The 20,752-nt window shown below is 36.2% G+C and overlaps 1 protein-coding gene across 1 annotated transcript; it reads left to right on the plus strand.

The window, feature by feature from the left end:
• The first annotated feature begins 4,283 nt into the window (after positions 1 to 4,283).
• On the plus strand, positions 4,284 to 13,173 carry LOC127655153 (short stature homeobox protein-like). Its single transcript, XM_052142798.1, has 6 exons — positions 4,284 to 4,629; positions 6,020 to 6,228; positions 8,778 to 8,835; positions 9,032 to 9,120; positions 10,863 to 11,078; positions 11,359 to 13,173. Exons 1-6 carry the CDS (start codon positions 4,380 to 4,382, stop codon positions 11,446 to 11,448), a joined length of 912 nt encoding a protein of 303 aa, XP_051998758.1. The 5' UTR covers positions 4,284 to 4,379; the 3' UTR covers positions 11,449 to 13,173.
• The last annotated feature ends 7,579 nt before the right edge of the window (positions 13,174 to 20,752 follow it).

Below are 20,752 nucleotides of genomic sequence, written 5' to 3' on the forward strand. Positions count from 1 at the left end.
GGTTAAATGTAAAATACAGCAAGAGTAACAAAAGATAGTATGAAGCCTGTTGGGGTTAACTACGCCTCATTATCTTCCCTACATGCATGCCTGTGCATATAACCCTCCAAACTGTCTGCCACTGGTGGTAGGTAGGCCATTGCACTTAATTGGGGGTTTAAACCCTGAAGTAATCAGTGTGCCTCAAAACAACACCAAATAGCTCCCATTTTAAATATGAATTTAGAAAGCATTGGTCTCGTGAACATAAGGGATTAATCTGAGTGAATGAGCAAGTTCAAACGCTCTTAAGGCATTTGTCAGAGTTAGCCTTGACTTCCCGGAGAAAGGTCTTGGGTCTACTTTCCCCTCCACTTTATTAACAAGCTGCCTAACCCTTAAGAATGAGTGCTGCTTGAAGTTTCACGGCACACATACATAGCTCAGCTGAAGCATGGACTGGTTCACTGACACTAGCTGAGCGATTAAATGGCTTGCTGCCAATATAGACACAAATTTTACATTAGAGCTCTTTGCTTTACTTTTAAGGGGCCACGGTCAGGCCTCTTGCAAATGGCATCCAACTTAATAAAGCTGTTTATTTGCTAATAATGTGCCAAAAGCTAATCAAAGGAGAGGAGAATGAACTTTACAATCACACAATTAGGAGCGGTAAGGCATAATTACATTTACGTTTTGCATAACTGGAACCAGGATCCTGCCTGCTGTCTCTGCCGATTGATTAAGGGGATGCAAATAATTCAGAGCAATTATTTCTTAAAGTGGCAGTAGCCACCTGCCTGCTTTACACGGGCTGCAGGTCATGTGACATTAATTGAATTCGACAAAATAAAAGTATAGGTAGGCTATATATATATATATATATATTAGAATTAGGCGCATATAATCATTTAAACTGACAAATAGAGATTTATTTATTCTATGTGTGTGTGTGTGTGTGTGTGTGTGTGTGTGTGTGTGTGTGTGTGTGTGTGTGTGTGTGTGTGTGTTATTTTTTGTGCAGATTCAGAAACAGGCTGTGTTTCTCAACATGCACAACGCCTTCGATGTCATATATTTTCATGCACATCGCCCGTGGCTTCAGATGTAAAACTGTTATCGACATTTCACTTGACGATTTATTTATTTCTTTACAGCCTAGATACAGACTGTAATCCATCAACCTGTCCGACCTTAATTCGGTCACTTCCAGTGAAACCTTTTAGAGCTTAATTGTGATTTAATTGTGTCTACTTACCCCAAAAACATAGTAGAAAATATGTGGATAAGTAGCACATAAGAAATTCGCTGCTTGAGATATGCCTACATGGATACATATATGTAGTATTTAGCTATGCCATGATATAACACGTAGCTAGCTACCGAATAAGACATGATAAAAAAATAATGACTGAATTAATTTATTTTATTTTGTTTACAAATCGACCATATTCCTATTTTTATTAACTATTTATGTTAACACGATTTAAACAGCATTTGTTTTGTAGACTGTACTGGGTATTTTAAGTTGTTGTGTATATTGTGATGTGATTAATGCATAATTCCTCATAAGTCCTACTCCGCACATGCAGCACCAAATCCAAAAAAGATACATTTTCCGAGAGAGAGAGAGAGAGAGAGAGAGATTTTTTTGACTTTTAAAACCCTTTTAATTTACCCCATTTTCCAAAACATTACAGAGCTAATATAGGCTACAAAACACACACACACAAAAAAAAATAAATAAATAAAAAAAAAAAAAAAAAAATTACCAATTAAAAACCAAATTTCTAAACTCACTAATTGTCACTAAAGCATCTCTCACGCCCCACCTCATTGTAAAAAAAGGTACATTATCAATTTGTTTGTAATATGCAAATTCAATAGCAACCCTAAATTCTACCAATGATTTAAAAAGAACCAAGAAATCAACATCTTGAGCAGCATTTTTACATTGATGTGTTTTCAGGATTGCTAACTTGGCTTGGCCCATTAAAAAATTGCCAAGCACACACTGTTCGCGCCATGATTGTTTATACTTGCAACCAAAAATAAAAAGGGTGTTTGTAAAAGAAAAACCCAATTTCATAATTAGTTTTTCCAAAAGTACATAAAGTGGAACCAGCCTTGAACACTCACAAAATTGTGTGTGTGTGTGAGAGAGAGAGAGAGAGAGAGAGAGAGAGAGAGAGAGAGAGAGAGAGAGAGAGAGAGCGAGAGATTCTTGCGCCTTAAAGAATTTCTGGCACTAAACTCCCTTGACACTACTGAAGCAGAGTAAGGACACAATGACTTGTCGATTTTACCCACGTGGATATTTCGATTCCCTGGAGGTTGTTGTTGATTGGGAGCCACATGTGGATGTGCGGCATCTATTGTGCGCTATCTACTCACTTTTAAAGCATGTTCACCAGCCACATTGAAGTCTTACAATCCATTAAAGCGAGCAACAATTTAAGAACGTATTACAACAGAAAAACTGAAAATATTAAGGCCTATCCCTTGCTCGAAGCTGTCCTAAAAACAACTGAGAAAAGAGTAATCCTGTGTTTCAGGAAACTATACAGCAAAATCGTGGAATCTCCAGGAATCAAAGATGCACCTGACACTCTTGATCCTTCAACCTTAGCCTATATGTGACCCTTAAAATATTGTCACAGAGTTTGCAACCAGTATCAGCGCTTATAAACAATTAACTGCATGAAAAATTTAATTAATTAATAGGCCTACATAAATAATAATAGGCTAATAATAATAGCCTACCTTAGAAATTATGTCTAGTTTTCGCAAAGATGATTTAAATTTTTACAGACCAAAAAAAATATAATAATAATAATACAAATTATTACTCGACCTCAAAAATCAAACTGAAAAATATCTCATTCTCGTTCAGAGTGTATATTCTTTAAATGAAGACAATTAGACAACATGAACCACATGGTCATGTGTTAGAAAAAATAAGCTATTCAAATATGACAGCTACTAGAGTCTTAAATGAGGACTGATTTTTATAAATAAACGGCTATCAAGCACGTCATCTGCGAGGTTTACATGAGCGATTTCACACCATGGTGCTCAATATACACAGGGGATCATAACTGCCTTTTGATTCTGCCCTTTTTATTCTCGCCCTGCACTGATCCGAGCATGCGATATCATAGCACCATATTCGAGCTTCTTATGCATTTTTAAAATAACCACTCTGTGAAATAGAAACAAATGTTCATGGTTATGCCACTGATGGAGTTATTGATTTTGTCTTACAATTTGAGAGATCCAAAAATACTTTCATATCAAAATACGCCTGTAGTCTTTATTTGAAATGGTATAGCCTACGCTGTTCTAAATTTCTTAAAGATTAATGAAGATGATTTATCTTTAAGATTTATCTTATGTGTAATATATCCTGAGTCATTATGATTTGCATCATAATGACACAATATATTACGACGCAGGGTGTTACAGCACAATTACTTTTGTCATGCAATTTCCATAATGTACAATTTCCATAATGTACAATTTCCATAATGTACAAAAGCTCGATCACAAACACAACGTGAAATTGAAAGGATTGCAAAGGCAATCACACCAACTTTATTTCTTTGTTCATTGATGAAAATTATATTTACATAAAATAGTCAGCCCTATTCCCCCGTTTAAATTGTTACAAAACGACAAGCACAAGTAGGCTAAGTAAAATCACTCATTTTCTAATGAAATAAAGCTAAAGTATAGCCTATAGGACAAAACTGTGCGAAAGCGGCAATTTTACGATACCATTTGAACAAGTCATTTGTTCATAATCCTAAAATATTATGGATAATATGACGGGCAATATTATAAGACACTTATTTTCAGATATTTATAGTTTTGAAAATTATTTAGCAAAAATTGTGTAGATATTGGATGACCTTGGATGTCTATTTTCACATGAATAGTTTCTTCCACCAGCGTTATTCTCTATTCATTTCAATATAACGTCAATATATTAGAATGCACAAAAAACTGATATTGCATGCTATAATATTCATACCCTCTAATTGCGTCAATAGCATTATCACAGAATTAATTTAACACGGTTCCCATTTCCAATTGACCACACATCACTGTAGGAATCCTAATTGATTATAATTAAATTAACGGGACTCCATCCAGTGCAGCATTGATTTGAGGAAAAGCCGCTGAAAGTTGAATTCAGAACCGCCTGTAATGACTCCAGACATGATGGCGATGGGGGCCGGGCTGATGTGGCCGTGTATAAATAGTGTGATCTGAAAAACACAGACATAACAGCAGGAGTGAACTAAACCTTCTCCACGCCAATATATCGCCGCTTTCACCGTTGAGCAGACAAAAAGTGTCGCGTTAGGGTAATTTTTTAGTGGATTTTGTTATCAGCCATGGAAGAACTCACGGCGTTCGTGTCGAAATCCTTCGATCAGAAAACCAAAGAGAGCAGCAAGGAGAGCATCACGTACAGGGAAGTTTTGGAGAGTGGTTTAGCCCGAGCCAGAGAACTGGGAAACTCGGAGACCAACCTTCAGGAGATTACCGAAAGCAACAACCATTGTCCGGTACACCTTTTCAAGGAGCACGTGGAGCTGGAAAAGGAGAAATTGAAGGAGTTTAACGTGACAAGGGCTACTGACGGTGAGTTACAGTTCCGCAAAGTGTTGTGTGTTACATTGGAGACGTGTTCAAAATTAGGCGTGTGAAATTAATGTTCGCGCAAGTCTGACTGTGCGTTTGGCGCTGTAGAAATATCAATAAAAGCTGGATACGTGTATACTGAGATCATCTTCATTATCTTATACATTGATTTCGATCGTCTTAAGAGGCTAACAAGCATGCGTGTGGAGAAATACAGCTACATTCAGCTGATGCAATGGGCACTTGTTCGTTGTTATATGCGCCGTATGAAGACATAGCCTACATAATTTAGTGAAATATACGACAGCCCATTTGAATGCAATAAATACACAAGAGTAGGATTGTCTATACATGCATTTCAGCAATTACGTCATTACAATCAAAACGATAGGCCCCAGTCTTGTCACATATGAATGGACGATCTGGCCATTTATTTCTTCGCGTTTCTTGTATTGCCAGGAAATGAGAAAAAGACGCTTACTACTTAGTCTTTATTCTCACAAATCTCCAAAAGTTGGGCTTTAACACAGAGCCATGTGCCATATTAGCTCGAAAGAGAGTTTTAAATTATACCAGTTTTACTTTAGGAACTGTAAGAAAAGCGTTGTACACTTGTCTATCCACACTGGCTTTCACAATGACATGGCCCATGAGTTTATTTTATAATACAGCAACATAATAATGATAACAGGCTAATAGGAGTAATAATAATAATAATAAAACAACACTGTTGCAAATTCAATTCTATTGATAATGTAGCATATATTATAAAACAACAATGACAAAACTTTGCAGATTTAAATTGGGCTTCCAAAACTGCATAGTTAATAACATAGTTATTATACTGTTATGGCACGAGGGTCCAGCTCTTATTTTTTAAACAAGTGCAAAGCTGTAATGGCTCTTTGTAAACTTCGTCACTTTCTATGTTAAAATATGATTTTAGGATTACATTATGATATACTAATCTATTTCCGCGCATGAATCTAGGAGTCTGAGACTTTAATTTTAGCTATAAAAAAAATTACGAAACCTGTTGTTAAAAAAAAAAAGCTTTATTTACATTACGCGTTTCACAATAAATTTAGTTTCAAAACACAGTTGAGTTCTTTGTTTTATTCTAGGGCTACATCCTAAATTTTGTATGTTAAAAATTGTAAATTCAGTGAAACTTTTGAAACTATTTTCTGTGTTGTTGACACTGTGTTTACGCTGTTAAAATTCCGTTCTTCGTATGAGTCGGTTTATTTAGCTTTATTTATTTCATAAAACTATTTCAATGATACAGTTTAGATACAGTAAACCCTTTTTAAAAACCCGAGCATTCAATGCATTATAACTCTATATAGGAAAGACTTTGTTGATGATTTGGTGTTGTGTTTTCACACAGGAATTTACGACTGCAAAGACAAGAAGGAAGACGTGAAATCAGAGGACGAGGACGCACAGAGTAAACTGAAGCAAAGACGGAGCAGGACAAATTTTACCTTAGAGCAGCTGAATGAACTGGAGCGTTTATTTGATGAAACGCATTACCCGGACGCCTTCATGCGGGAGGAATTGAGTCAAAGGCTGGGGCTGTCAGAGGCCCGTGTGCAGGTAAACTCTAAGTCTTACACTCCAAAAAAAAAAAAAAAATTCTGTCCAAACTAAAAAGACTAAGTCGATTGAAACTGCATTCTAAAAGAAGATTTAAAAATTTTTTCGGATAAAACATGCACCATTCACTTTAAATTATTCTTACATTTAAATGTTAATCATTTGACAACATTGGCTAAGAGGATGTAGATTAATTTATCAACGAATGTATCATAGTATAGACTATTCTTTTAGTGGCAATTAAAACAACCTGATGTCTGCTGGAGGTCCTGCGTGTAACTCATTTTTCGTTGTTTTGCTTCCATCGTCTTGATTCAGTTTAAAGTAGGCCTACAGCAGTAACACTATGTAGCATACCCTATCAGTGCAGTATAATTAATAAATTAATTTCCACGCACATTGAAAGATTATTCGTGTTTTTATTTATTTTTCCCCCCTGTAATTAATGTTGCCTTTAGCAGTAAACAGTGGGCCTGTGATAATACAATAATAACGGGTGTTGTGGCGTTTATGGCCATAGGCCTAGAGTAAATTTGATGGTAATCTATACAGAATTATTATTATTCTTTTTTTTTTAATTAAGAGGCTAAATCCATTTACGAGTTATTGTTAAGTCCCTCTTGAGACAATTTGTTATAGAGAAATTAACTTAAAAATAATACAATAAATAATGCAAATTGCAATAGGCCTGCATCCCTTCTACACAGATTTCTTAGGCTAGATTCAATTTGTAAATCATATGGCCTACTAAATAACGCGCCAAGAATTTACAAACATTTTGAGACAGCTGTTAGTCTCTTCACTCATACACCAATACTTTTGTTATCTTCCGATTTATGCAGGTTCAGTTTCAGTAGGGTGTGGATATGAAATAGCCCTTTTAGTTCTTGCAGCAGCAGCATCTAAATTTAAAGGAAAACTTGCTTATGTGCTGCAGAAAGATCTAACCACATCATTAAAATTAATGAAGAGATTGAACCACAGCTGCAGGGGATACCTTCTTGTGTCACTCACCTCTTTTTCTCCAATCTTATCTTTGTAATATCTGCCATTGGCTTGATATACTGTTCCTATAAACATTTATTAGGAATAATTCAATTCTGCCTTAACTCCTACAGTGACATACCCCGCGTTACACAACTGAATGGGAAAATAAGTAACAATGTTTAGTGTGACAGCTTGCAAGCACGACATGTTTAATGTTTCAGAGGCGGAGGTGAAATCCGATTAAAGAGCAGACCAAATAATGGGTCAGCTTGCAAGAGCTGCGAATTGATATAGGCTATAAAAAATAAATAATAATAATAAATAAAAAAAAAAAGCAAAAAAAAAAAAAAAAAAGCACACTGCGTTAAAATAAAGCGTCCCTCATTCGATATAGAGATGCTTCACAAGAACATTTTATGAATGTTTTCAATTTTAAATTGCGCAGAAATTTCAGAGTGAAATCGAAATAGACGCAAGGGAAGCCAGTTGATATTAACCAGTTACTATAATGTTCTACAGAAACCCCACACCGACCAGCTGTCAAGAATCTAATTGAAAGTTATGAGACATCAGTGAGAAGGCAGTAATTCAATTACGACTAATATCTTTCGGTTTTTTGGTGCAGTGCTAAATTAAATGTCATTATTCACTGTCTCTAATAAAAATCAAAAGGAAATCAGATTAGGGTATTTGTGAACTGCATCATTGAGTGGTCCTTAATGAAGAAATAACTGTCGAAACCAGTGTAGCTCACTTTCCCTATAGCATACTGCTGGATAATTACAATCGATTAAAAGATTGAAGAATGATGCATTTATTTGGCGCATTAAAAATGTGTCCCTTTAATAATAATAATAATAATAATAATAATAGCCTAATTTATTCATATAAAAATGCATCTTACAAAGCACAAATTGTCAAAAACCATTTGCTTTCAAATTTAAAGAGCGAGTCTGTATTACCACTTGAGTGTTTTAAAACAGCAGCGCTTATAGGACACTGACTTCATTTGCTGCCCAAAGCAGGTAATGGAAAGCTGTATAAGCTACATTACAATTCAAACGGTTCAAAATGTATTTTAGACCTAATGTTTAAGCAGCATCCTATTTGCTTCAGGAAATTGACCAATGAGTGAACTGGAAAATACATTTGAAATATAAAATGGTGAGTTAACAGGATAGTTAAACAAAGGGCACATATTTGCTAAAGCTAAAAACATTTCATTTACGAAACAAAATGGATCAATTTCGACTCAGTTAAAAAATACACATACAAATGTGCAAAAGGTAAATACTGCTTTATTAATAATAAACAAGAATTGTGGACCAATCAATAACAGAAGTCTTTTTCCAATTACATGTTTGAATTTCCTTATAATTATTAAGGTTCGAAAGATTATCAGAGGCATTTTTTTATGTTGGCCGAAGGAGCCATTTTAATTGCAGGAACTTTGCATAGGTGTGCAATTTAATACGTAAATAATAAAGTTATAAATAGTCGGTGGAGGTCGAGATGAAGAGTGACCGTGATTAAAATGGTTACTTTTTGTTTCTGTATTTTAGGTATGGTTTCAGAACAGAAGGGCGAAATGCAGAAAACAGGAAAATCAAATGCACAAAGGTAAAAAGCTAAAACATATTATATATATATTTATATTTATATTATTTATTAATATATAGTTACAAAACATTCCATTTTTTATTTCTAACTCGTTCGATTTACTGTAGTTCAGATGGATAAGACATTGGCACGTGTCTTTTCATGTAACAAAAACAATATGACTGATTTTGCTAATGTATTATTTTGCTCTTTTCAGGCGTTATTTTGGGCACTGCGAGTCACCTGGACGCATGCAGGGTCGCTCCTTACGTGAATATGGGCGCACTTAGAATGCCATTTCAACAGGTAGGAAAATAACCTATTACAAAAAACTGCTTTATTCAGTTATAGCCTACAATGAGCGTTTTAATGTGGCGTTTCAGCAATGGGCCTTAGTCAGGATATCGCCATATATGTTGGGAATGAAAACGAAGCCGTAGTCTTTTCAGTGGTTTGTACTGATTTTTAAAGTGTTGTTGATCGTTCAGCTAAAGCAACATTGAAAAAATGTAAGGGGTCAAAACTACAGAAAACACTAGCTGTGAAAATTGGGAACTGTATACAGCTTTATACAGCAAGTCCATCCCTAACACCTCTTTTTCATTTCCGTCAAAATGAAACATGGCGCTTCTCTGAATAAGGTCTTTAGATTAAAATATTGTGACGTGTTCAGTCGATTTCCCCCACTATATCGTTAACCTTAATGTCGCGGTTGAGATTTGTTTAGGCTTTGACCAAACATCTGTTTTGACGCTGGTGTCCATGCATTGCTCGAAGGGTGCGTCCCAAAGGGGGTGTCGAACTCAAGCGACCCTTTCACCCCCAGGTCCCGATGAGAGATGAGTGTGATTAGAAAGACCAAGAGATATTTCATACGGTGTCCTTTTCAGAAGCGGTGGAGAAGAACTGTCTGACGAGACTATCACCGAGAGAAGAGAGAGCAGCCATAATTAAACTAATAGCACAGCTAGGGGAAGTGCAGATAAAAGAGATTATGAAAGGGAGAAATAAAGCAGTGATGGTTATTGGCACTGTGCGGGACTAGGCAGCATTGGCAGGGCAGAGGCGTGAGGATTGCATACTGAACACCACAAATGTCCACCACCTGTTGTTCTGACTAACACTTTAGAAGCGTTATGCAGTCCAATTTGACTGATCTGGAGACTCTGGAGCAATAGGCAGCTTTAAATTGTATGAATATTTTCACACAGAGTTCATTCAAATACGTTGATGTTCCATAGATGAAGTAGGCCTGTGGTTAAATTGCCAGCACTAAAGCAATTAAGAGGAGGCAGGTTGTATTCATGCCTTATTATTTTCCAAAAATAACAGACTACCAAGTCTGACATTATTTATCCTCTTTTCAACGTAATCTCCCTATGCTTTGCATGCTAGTGGAAAACAGAAAAAGAAACACTGGTAAAACATTATTTTCCTGTGTCAAAAACTGGTTGTCAGATGTTGTATTTTAGTTGGACTGCAAAATGTAAAGATTTGAAATATTAATGATCCCTGCGCAGTGTAAGATACATGAGAAGAATGCTAAAAAAGAAAATAAGAAAATAAGTCAGCGTACGTCTAATTTTCACCTCATCTTACTGAAATAATTGCTAAGAATCTGCAACTTGATATTTTATTCAGGAAATATCAGAATAAATATTTATATATATGTGAGAATGAATATTTTGGGTGAGAAACTGTTTATTTATGCCATTGAATATATAATTAAGATTACATGATGTTGCAGCTTTTAAAGGTTGTATGGAAAGTTTCTATATTAATCAAACTAATATGTTGAGATTTTCCACTGATGGAACTTCTTTGACTATTAAGCTGTCTGAACACACTGCATAATTCAGCTCAAGATCAGATGAAAAAGAATGCATTGAATGAGCTGGCACTGAACATTTTAACCAAAAACATACAGTTAGTAATAACGGCAGGGGGAAACCGAACAGTGTCCGAGCTTGAAACCAGATCCCTGGCACTCCTCGAGCTGACCCCACGGCCGGTGACTAACTCTGTGTTTGTTTTTGCTCGACCCGTAGGTCCAAGCTCAGTTACAATTGGAGGGGGTAGGAGCACACTCCCATCCTCACCTGCACCCACACCTCGCAGCCCACGCTCCCTATCTGATGTTCCCACCCCCACCCTTTGGATTACCAATCGCGTCGCTGGCAGACTCGGCCTCTGCAGCAGCCGCCGTGGTAGCGGCTGCCAAGAGCAATAGCAAGAACTCCAGCATCGCTGACCTGCGACTCAAGGCAAGAAAACATGCCGAGGCGCTGGGACTCTGACCCCCATGGGCTTCTCTGCTGCTCTGAACTGATAATTGCTTCTAACACAAGACTTAGCCTGTGAAAAGGCCGTGACACTCACAGTTAAAACAAAACAAAATAAAAACAAAAGAGAAAAAGGTGTACTGACGAGGGGTGTAAGGGGAGACACACAAAAAAGTCACAAAAAACCAGCTGCCAAAACAAACCACTTGTAGAGAAAGGTAATTAAATACCAATGAATCACCTTTTACTTTTCGCCCAACAGGCAGGACTTCTTGGAGGCCACTGGCTCAGCCCTTTCCAGGCACAGATCACAGCTCCAGGACCATACAAAAATGTCTGGATGTCTGTCTGAAAACCAGCGTTTAGGAGAGAAGACTTTAAAAAAGCAAATGGCAGACACAGAGTGAGGCTAGAGGTTGAACAAGTGCATTTTATGGACAGACACTGAAACTTTGGAATTTCAACCTCAAAGAGATGGCCATTTTTGCCTCCTACCACTGTGCCACTGCCTAGTGCACATGTTCATTTGAAGGATAGAACTATTGGGGCTGGCCTCCATTGTAACTGACATACATCTGTGTTGAACACTGCCATGATAACCCTTCATTATGATTCATATCTAAAGCGGTTGCATTTTTAATTTTTTTTTTCTTTCATTCTGCTGTGGACAAAGACTGGAAACAGCAATAACATCGATGGTACAATCGCCTGGTTTTTAGTGGAATTCTTATGATTATTTCTGTTTTGGGAGGAAATGTTACATTGCTGTTATTTTCCTCTGGGCGCATGTGTATGGACTTTAGCTTTCATTCTCATATTTTGTGCTCTCTTTTTTATGTGATGTGTCCTGGAATAGAAGTGAAACTAGCTTTTGCACTTCAGGTCTTGTATCAAGGTGTTTACGATGCAAGACATACTACTATGTAAGGGGAAACTATTTAAGTAATTTGGCTCTCATTTCACTGAAATGATATTTTTTCCAGAAGCATAAACAGTAACTGCAATTTTGTGATTTAAAATGTTAAGAAACATCAGTTTAACTGAAATGCAATTATGTGCAGTTAAGTGCAATACTGTAAATATTGAAAACTGAATATAGCGGTTGATGTTTGTTAATTAAACAAAACGATTCTAAGTTGTTGGGATTTTTTTCGCACTGATGTTGATGTGTTCTTTGCCACAAACACATCTTTCAAAGCTGTGTAAAGGATAATATGCTAACTCATTTGCTATGTGCCATGACTCCCTGAGGTTTAACTGTATTCAAATATAGTTTTGTACACGTGCATTTAAAGAGATATTGATATTACCCTAAGGCATTTATTTCACACTGTACAAATATAACACAAATGCTCTAAGTTCACGGGTCATAAAAGTGCCTGTTTTCAGTATTAATACTTCTTCCAACAAAAAACAAAACAATTTGATGACAGTAATAGTAGGCAGAATTATTAAACTGAATGCTCCAAAATAATTTACAGTATTACACGTTTCAGCAGTCTTTTTTCCATTTAAACAAGAAGCTAGTTATTATATGGTTTCCTGAAAATATCAAATTTAATATGCTCAAGAATTTGTTACCAAGGGAACAAAAACAGTATTATTTCCATGACCATACTAGGAAACCAATTGCCAGTTCGGACATCAATTGCCTTTGAACTAGTAGATCTAACAGTAAATGCTACATCGTGGGTTGTTTTTCATTGTTTTCCACCATTGCTGTTGTTTTGGAATGTTTCGGTTTCTTTAATTGAAGTCATAGTTGCTTTTATTTATTATTCTATCTGAAAGTTTATAAATGTTAAATAGTCAAATTTCAAGTGTACATATTTACATGGCTTTGCGTTTATTTTTATATATTTTTTAAATGTTAACATTTGCAACAATTTTAAGCAAACGTGTGACTGCAGTGCATTTGTTTGATGAAAATGTAGCGTGTTTAAGTTTACAAACATTTCAGGGATGGTGGGTGAAACCATAATACCTTTGAATATAATTTTTGTTGAGATTTTCTTGATGCTCCGAGGAATTCGTCATATTCCATCATATTGCATATGCAAGCATGCCCAAACATGATTCGCCATCAAGTTTTTTTCTGTTGTTTTACAAAAAAAGAATGTACATCTTGTACAAGTAATCTATCAATAAAAGATATAAATATTTGTAATAGACTTTGTAACACTTTGTGGCCCTCTGAAAATTTATGAATAAAGATTGTTCTGGTTTAGACTAGTTCCAGAAAAATGTACTAGTTATCTTGGAAAAGAATTTCACGAGTGACGCACAAATTTGCAATATATTATTATCAGTTATATTTCAGTCTTTATAGAGGAGCCGCATTTGATTAACATACATGCAAAACGGATGCTGAAATAAATCTGAAACGTAAAAGGTCATTTCATTTTAACTGAGAACTATTTGCTATCTTGAGAACAGTATCATATTTATTGAATATCTATTACAGAATCCAGCATCCTTCTCTCTAAAAGCATTAGCTGAAACTTGAGTGTCTTTCCCGTCCAAATGGCTTGGATGTGAATAATGGTTAGGTGAACAAAGTATACGAAGTGCAATATGCAGTTGTACCTTCCCTATATCTAAAGGAACATCACGGTCACATTTGAATCACTGAGATTAGCAAGACTTTTTTTGGATGGCTTGTTGCATCTGGAAACCCAAATCCAGATGTGTGTACACAAAGTAATTACAGCAGGCAACAAAGTGGCTTTTTGTCTAAATCACAGAGAAATGAGTCCATATGGCATACTGTTAAGCAAGTACCCCCTAAAAGGTCAGAGCATGTTCAATTTGTAGCTTAGCACTCATACATCAAGATGGAGTGATATAGGCAAAGGCTGATACCTGCACATTTAGGCACTGACCTCTAGCTGGGATTTGCTGGACAGAGTAGAAAATAACAGCATCCTTTTATGTGCTCTAATAATTGGCAACATAATACCACCATCAGTCAAGCCACACCAAGTCACTGTTTCTTTTTTAACATGCACAAACACACAAAGTTATTTATATTGGCCGCAAGTCACAAATAAAGCAAAAACAAAAGGCATGTAAGTGGTCTGTGAAAGGGCTTAATTAAAGAAAAGAAAACAGTTTTTATTGAATCAAATGTTATTGCTTGCTTTAAAAATGACTTGCATGTTATTGCAGTCGTATGGCTGGTGCTACAACTGACAACACTAAAGCTGACGTACCATTTTATTTTCATCAAAACTATATTTTAAAATAATGACTATCATTGGCTCACCAAAGAGTACATCAGGTACAGTACATTTGAAGTAAAAACTCTTACCATCCAAGCACTCATACAAGTTGAATATTAGACCTTTTAACAACTGTTAAATTAGGTTATCTAAATGTCTATAGACGTATTTTTGATCTATAAGGAAATTTGTATTATTATCTATAACATTTTATTATATTTTTGAATGTGAAAATGAACTGCAAAAACACTCTCCCATGTTCACACACATAATGGTTCAGCCATTTGTTCCTGTTGTGAGCCTTTCCTGTCAAAACAAGAGAAGAACTAAATATTTGAATACTATATATATCACACATGGAGGCTAAAGACCAACCAAACTACATACAGTACACTTGCTAATGCAAGTACTATTTTCCTTTGTAAAGACAAAAGAAATGTATAGCCATCAAGTTTCTTCAGTATTTTCAACACAATTATAAAGAAGAAAAAAGGAGTAGGTGTAAGAGATGTTTGGGAAGTTATGAATTGCTTTGCCAGGTCTTCAGGTGCTTGAGTGCTTTTTTATTTTAAGATATATAAAATCAACCTGAAATACTTATTTCATTTGACTTCAATAGTGAGTTTAGGAATGCTACATGTACAAACTTGAGGTATTAAGGATAACTATATATAGAGAGATTATAATCTATAGATCTGATAGACCCCAAAAAATCTGATTTGATCTGACACAATTGTAGCCAGCTGTTTATTTCTAACATTTAAAGTTGTAGGGACAACACTGGATAACTTCCCTAATCACTGGTGTATTCAATTATCAACTACTTAAAAAGAAGATAGGACTATAAAGTTGGAATATACTTATTGAAAAATATTAAAAACCATGCTATCACTGTGTGGTAAAAGATATGAAAACAACACATATACCAACAAGGTCTCATGAGAATTTGTCCCATTCGGCCTTATGTAAACGTCTGGGTAGATTAGATGGAGTGTGAACAATCAGTTCTCGTAGTCAACGTGTTGACTGCAGGAGAAATGAGCAGGAGTAAAGACCTGAGCGAGTTTGACAAGGGCCAAATTGCAATGGCCAGATGACTGGGTCAGAGCATCTCTGAAACGGCAAGGCTTGTGGGGTGCTCCCAGTTAGCAGTGACGAGTACCTACCGACAGTGGTCCATGGAGGGACAAACCACAAACCAGCATAAGGGTGTTGGGAGCCCAAGGCTCATCAATGCATGAGGGCAAAGAAGGCTATCCCGTCTGGTCCGAACGGACAGACGGTCTACTTTGGCCAAGTTACAGAACATTTTAATGATGGTTACAGGAAGAATGTGTCACAACACTGTGCATCGCACCCTTCTGCGTATGGGGCTGCGTAGCTGCAGACGGTCAGAGCGCCCATGATGACCCCTGTACACAATCGAAAGCGCCTACAATGGGCATGCGAGCATCTGAACTGGAACTTGGAGCAGTGGTAGAAAGTTGCCTGGTCCGAGAAGTCCCATTTTCTTTTACATCATGTGGACGCCCGTGAACGTGGACGCCCGTGAACGTGTGCGCCGTTCACCTGGGGAAGTGATGGCACTAGGACGCACTGTGGGAAGATGACAAGCCGGTGGAGGGAGTGTGATCCTTTGGGCAATGTTCTGCTGGGAAACCCTGGGTCTGGCCTTTCATGTGGATGTCAATTTGACATGTGCTACCTACCTTTACATCGTTGGAGATCAGGTACACCACATCATGGCAATGGTATTCCATGATGTTAGTGGCCTCTTCCAGCAGGATAATGTGCCTTGCCACACTGCACACTGTTCAGGATTGGTTTGAGGAACTTGAAGATTTCAAGGTGTTGCCCTGTTCTCCAAATTCCCCAGTTATCAATCTGTGGGATGCATCTGTGGGATGTGCTGGACCAACAAGTTCGATCCACGGCAGCTCCACATCAGAACTTACAACACTTGAAGGATCTACTGATAATGACTTGGTGCCAGATACCACAGGACACCTTCAGTGGTCATGTATAGTCCATGCCTCAGCAGGTCAGCGCTGTTTTGGCTGGCACGCGGAGGATCAACAGCATATTAATCAGGTGGTCAAAATTTTTTGGCTCATCCGTGTACATAACCCAATCACATACGCTTCACCAACATGCGTTCAGAACCCAGAAGTGTCGCTTTCTTCTGTATTACATCAGGCCTTTTAACATTAATAATATGTTTACGCTCTGGGTAGGGTAAGTTGTTACACTATTGCTAGGTTTAAGGATGGGTTTGGGTTAAAGTAACGAAAACACAGTTTTGAAATAACACAGAACAACCACCACATCAGGAACTACAAGGTCACGAGGGAAGCATCTCTAATTGGTGGGAGTATACCTTTTAAGATTTCCTACGAATTAACTTGTATGAATTGGTATCAATTTACCCCCTTGTTCTATTGTGATGAATTCTCATGAGAGCGGCTTGCAGTCCAGAAGCAAATTTATGCTAGTAGTGACGTAAGCTGAATAGTGATTTGATCACACGATGATTTAAAGTAGAACTGAAGATTTAAAAAACAACGGTTGACAGCAATTTATCAATCTGAAGCCATTTTTGTTTTTTAGAGCCATTAGATCACAACCAATAAGCTAACTGCTTTCTTGGTCTGGTGTTGCTTTATTTCTCAGTCTAAATCTGTTGCATTTTGAGGTATCAAAATGAAACCCTACAGGACCTGGATCTAACAGAATAGTAAAGTAGCAAGACCTTAAGTGCCATTTCTTTTGCAGTATAAAAGTTACAACTCAAAATCTGTTAGCCTCTACTTTGAGAAACAAGTTACAGTACATTGGTGTTGGTTTACCTGAAAGAAGTGAGAAACCATTTGAAAGGTTCTAGAGCTTAATCTTCTCAAATCTTTGTTAAAAATGGTCAGAAATGTCAATACTTATGTAGAGAATTCTATAAATTCGAAATTGAAACACAATGACATTCCTGCCTTTTTAAATGTAGCCTTAAGTAGTTAAGCGATAACAGGACACTTAAAACTTAATGCTGTTTTACCTTCATGTTCGTTTTAACTTGAGTATTGCTTGTTAAATTTGGATTGCATAAATCCAAATAATCCTTAACAATGAAAACAGATTCTTGCTGCTGTTCAGAGCAAATGTTTCCTGTTTTTCCCCAATATTCACAACAAAACTAACCCTTATGGGTTAAATAGGTTGTTGTATAAGGTTTGTGAAAGCTTTTATTGTTTAAATTATGCCTTTGGTTAGAAATGACTAAAATCAATTGATTCTGAGATCATGCCCTTCCAGACAGAAAATCAGATAAAACCAAACACTTGTTAAGACTGTTAATATTCTTTTTCATGTTGATTATTGTAAAATATGACACTTGCTGACATTAACTGAGAGCCAATTTCAGGATATTAACTATAAAGATCTATACTCAAGAATATTATAAGAATATTACGACTGAAATCAATGCTAACCATTGTCATGCCCAGCCCTGCATGTTCTCTTATGGCAAGTGGCCAATGTTGGTGCATATTTCTGGTAACAAGAGGCAATAAACACAAATAATCAAGTAGCTTCTTCCTGCCATTCCCATGGCTTTCAGATAAGCTTTACATTGAATGGCTGGTGACAGAGGGAATATCTTTGCTACAGATTGAGAATCTCATTCTTTCTGGTGAGAATCAAAGTCGGATGGTTCAGAGGCAACCGAGTTTTCAATGCCTTTAGTCTATCTCCCTCTATTGGGAGATAAAACCAGTTAACGCTTTTCATGTGAATGGCAATGATGCAATATTGAATGATGAAAATTTTTAAATCCATTTCACCGTTTACTGGATATATGTCACACTATTTTACCATAGTGCAGTAATCATCTACGATTCACAGTCTCTGTACATTAAGTACTTGTCATTCAAGACGTGAACATATACTATTGTCTGAACTAACTCTACAAAGTTTAGGCTTGTACACTTGTTGGCACATAAGAAACACGTGTTTCTTATAACAAGTAAATATTAATAAATAAGTAAATACTTGGACCAGCTATACTCAAAAACTAGACATATACTCAGAGTTCAAGGCTAACCAATGTTTGAAGCCCTTTGATCTATAGATATAAACTTCTTTCATTTTTGTCAAGACCTAAGGATAGCTTGTGTCCATATAAAGTCTCATAATGCTGGAATTGTAATAAAAACTGTTTTATAATTTTTATTATAATTTTTTTTGTTATTGTATGCAAATTAATTGTTTATACAATGTTTCAAAAACCCACTAACTCCCAAGTGTTTGTCCATACAGTGTAAACTGTGTTTGTCTGCCAGTTTTTTTTTTTTTTTTTGCCAGACTTTTCGCTGTATATAATCTAAACCACACTCTAAGCTTTTTATAAACCATGGCTCAGTCCTTCAGTTTCATTGTTGTCACTGTCAATTTGATTCAGAGTCTAATATGGAGACCCACATTGTGCCAGAAACTGCTTCTTTAACCCTTACGGTCAGCAACATAAAGCGAGCAGGATCACAGAACATCGAGGCAAAGTTGACCCTGTTCAAAACAACAAGAAAAAAAAACCAAGGATTTTATTCTTATTGTGACAAGTTATGATTACAATAAAGCATATTGTCAAAATAAATAGCACATATCTACTTGTCTGCAACTATCAAGCTGCCATAAATATAATTAGAATAGAAAGCAGAAGAAAATAAAAGTAAACATTTCAGTATTTATTGAGATGCTTGTCATTTGAGCCTCTGCTAAAGGGTGAAACTAAGATGAAACTGTATATATTGTCAAAAACAGACCATCTCACTCTAGAGGCTCTCAAAGCCAGAGGCTAAGCAGAAACTCAGATGTAGAAAAACCATCCATTAAAATATAGGGCACACCAGATGATCAAATAAACAATACTAATTTATTTAGTATGCACTATCCGTGAGCTACAGTAGTTACAGCAACAGTAAGGTCTTGGGTTTGAATTCTAGGGAACAAATCAAACTATTAAAATGTATTAAATGCACTAAAGCCGTAAATATTTGAGTATGCGAGTACAATTAATTTATTAAATGTACTAATTTAAAACAAAATAGCAAAACAAAGCATTGGAATGCAAATAAACATGAGATGTGTCTATGCACAAGTCTATGATATAATCTAATATAGCATAAATTTATTTATATACAGTATAAATATACTGTAGCTTCCTGAGACCCGAAAGCAAAAAGTTTTACTCAATGTAAAAATGCACAGTAAATATAGGTTTTATAATTAAACTCATGTGCTATTGTCCACATTATTGTACATTTTATCAGTGTGGTATTTCGCAATAAATCTCTCAAATTAAAAAAATTTCATATCTGAGACTAGAGACTAATCTTTTGACTCAAACAGGCTTCAATGTAAAACAAATTATTAGGATTCTTACCAACAGTGGTTTTGTTGGTGTGTCTCCCAAAGACAAACTCTGCTATGATCGGCACCATGTTGTATTGTCACATGGCCGAGGGTGAGTGCTGTGTGCACTTTCCATTTCCCCTTTTGATTTGTAACTAGTAGCATCTAATGAACTTGGAAAAAAAATAAATAATCTAGTGCAAGTAGTTTTCATAAACATTGATGTCCACATATGTGGGCAGCTGGACTAAGTTGTAAAATTGTAAATAAAACCCAGCAATATAAAGATTTGTTTTCTATTCAATTATTTTGAATGTTTCCAGGAGTGGTGGTTGTTCATGTTTTTGAGACGTTACAGACATAAAAGCTGATTTTCTGTAAAGCTGCTTTGGAACAATGTGTATTGAAAAAAGCACAAATAAATAAACTATACAAATAAAAACTATTCAATTTGATGTGACTTTTATGTTACAACGTTATTTTTTCTAATTTGGCAAAACAAACTCTCAGTGTTCTCTCTTTGCACTGTCAAACATACAAGTGATAGGCAGTGTTGAAGCATTTTACCAGTCATATATGTGCAAAATTCATTCTGATACAAGTAATGGCCAGCATCATCCAATCACTGTCAACAATGTTAAAATAAAATGATAAATTCTGAATCTAAGTACTGATGACCATAGTCCCATGTCTGCCAAATATGTTGAGTGGTTCAAACATCATCCGCAGCCTGAAACTGAACTTTTAATATGAAAGTTGTATTGAATGCACTTGTATTCATAGGAAAGCTATAGGATGCTCCCTTGCACTCTTACTCCCCATTTAGTGAATGACTTAACTCCCAGTGTGCTGTTTGTCTGCACTGGTTTCAGAACAGTTCGAAATACACCTTATTTCCATCCTAACTCCATATAATGCTTCTGAAAGCACTTTTTTTTCCTCAGTGTGAAAATGCACAGTGAATATAGGATTTCTGATGAAAACCATGAGCTACTGTACACATTAGTGTACATTTTTTTAGCAGCATGGCATATCACG

The sequence above is a fragment of the Xyrauchen texanus genome, chromosome 14 (genome assembly GCF_025860055.1).
Source record: "Xyrauchen texanus isolate HMW12.3.18 chromosome 14, RBS_HiC_50CHRs, whole genome shotgun sequence".
NCBI lineage: Eukaryota > Metazoa > Chordata > Actinopteri > Cypriniformes > Catostomidae > Xyrauchen > Xyrauchen texanus.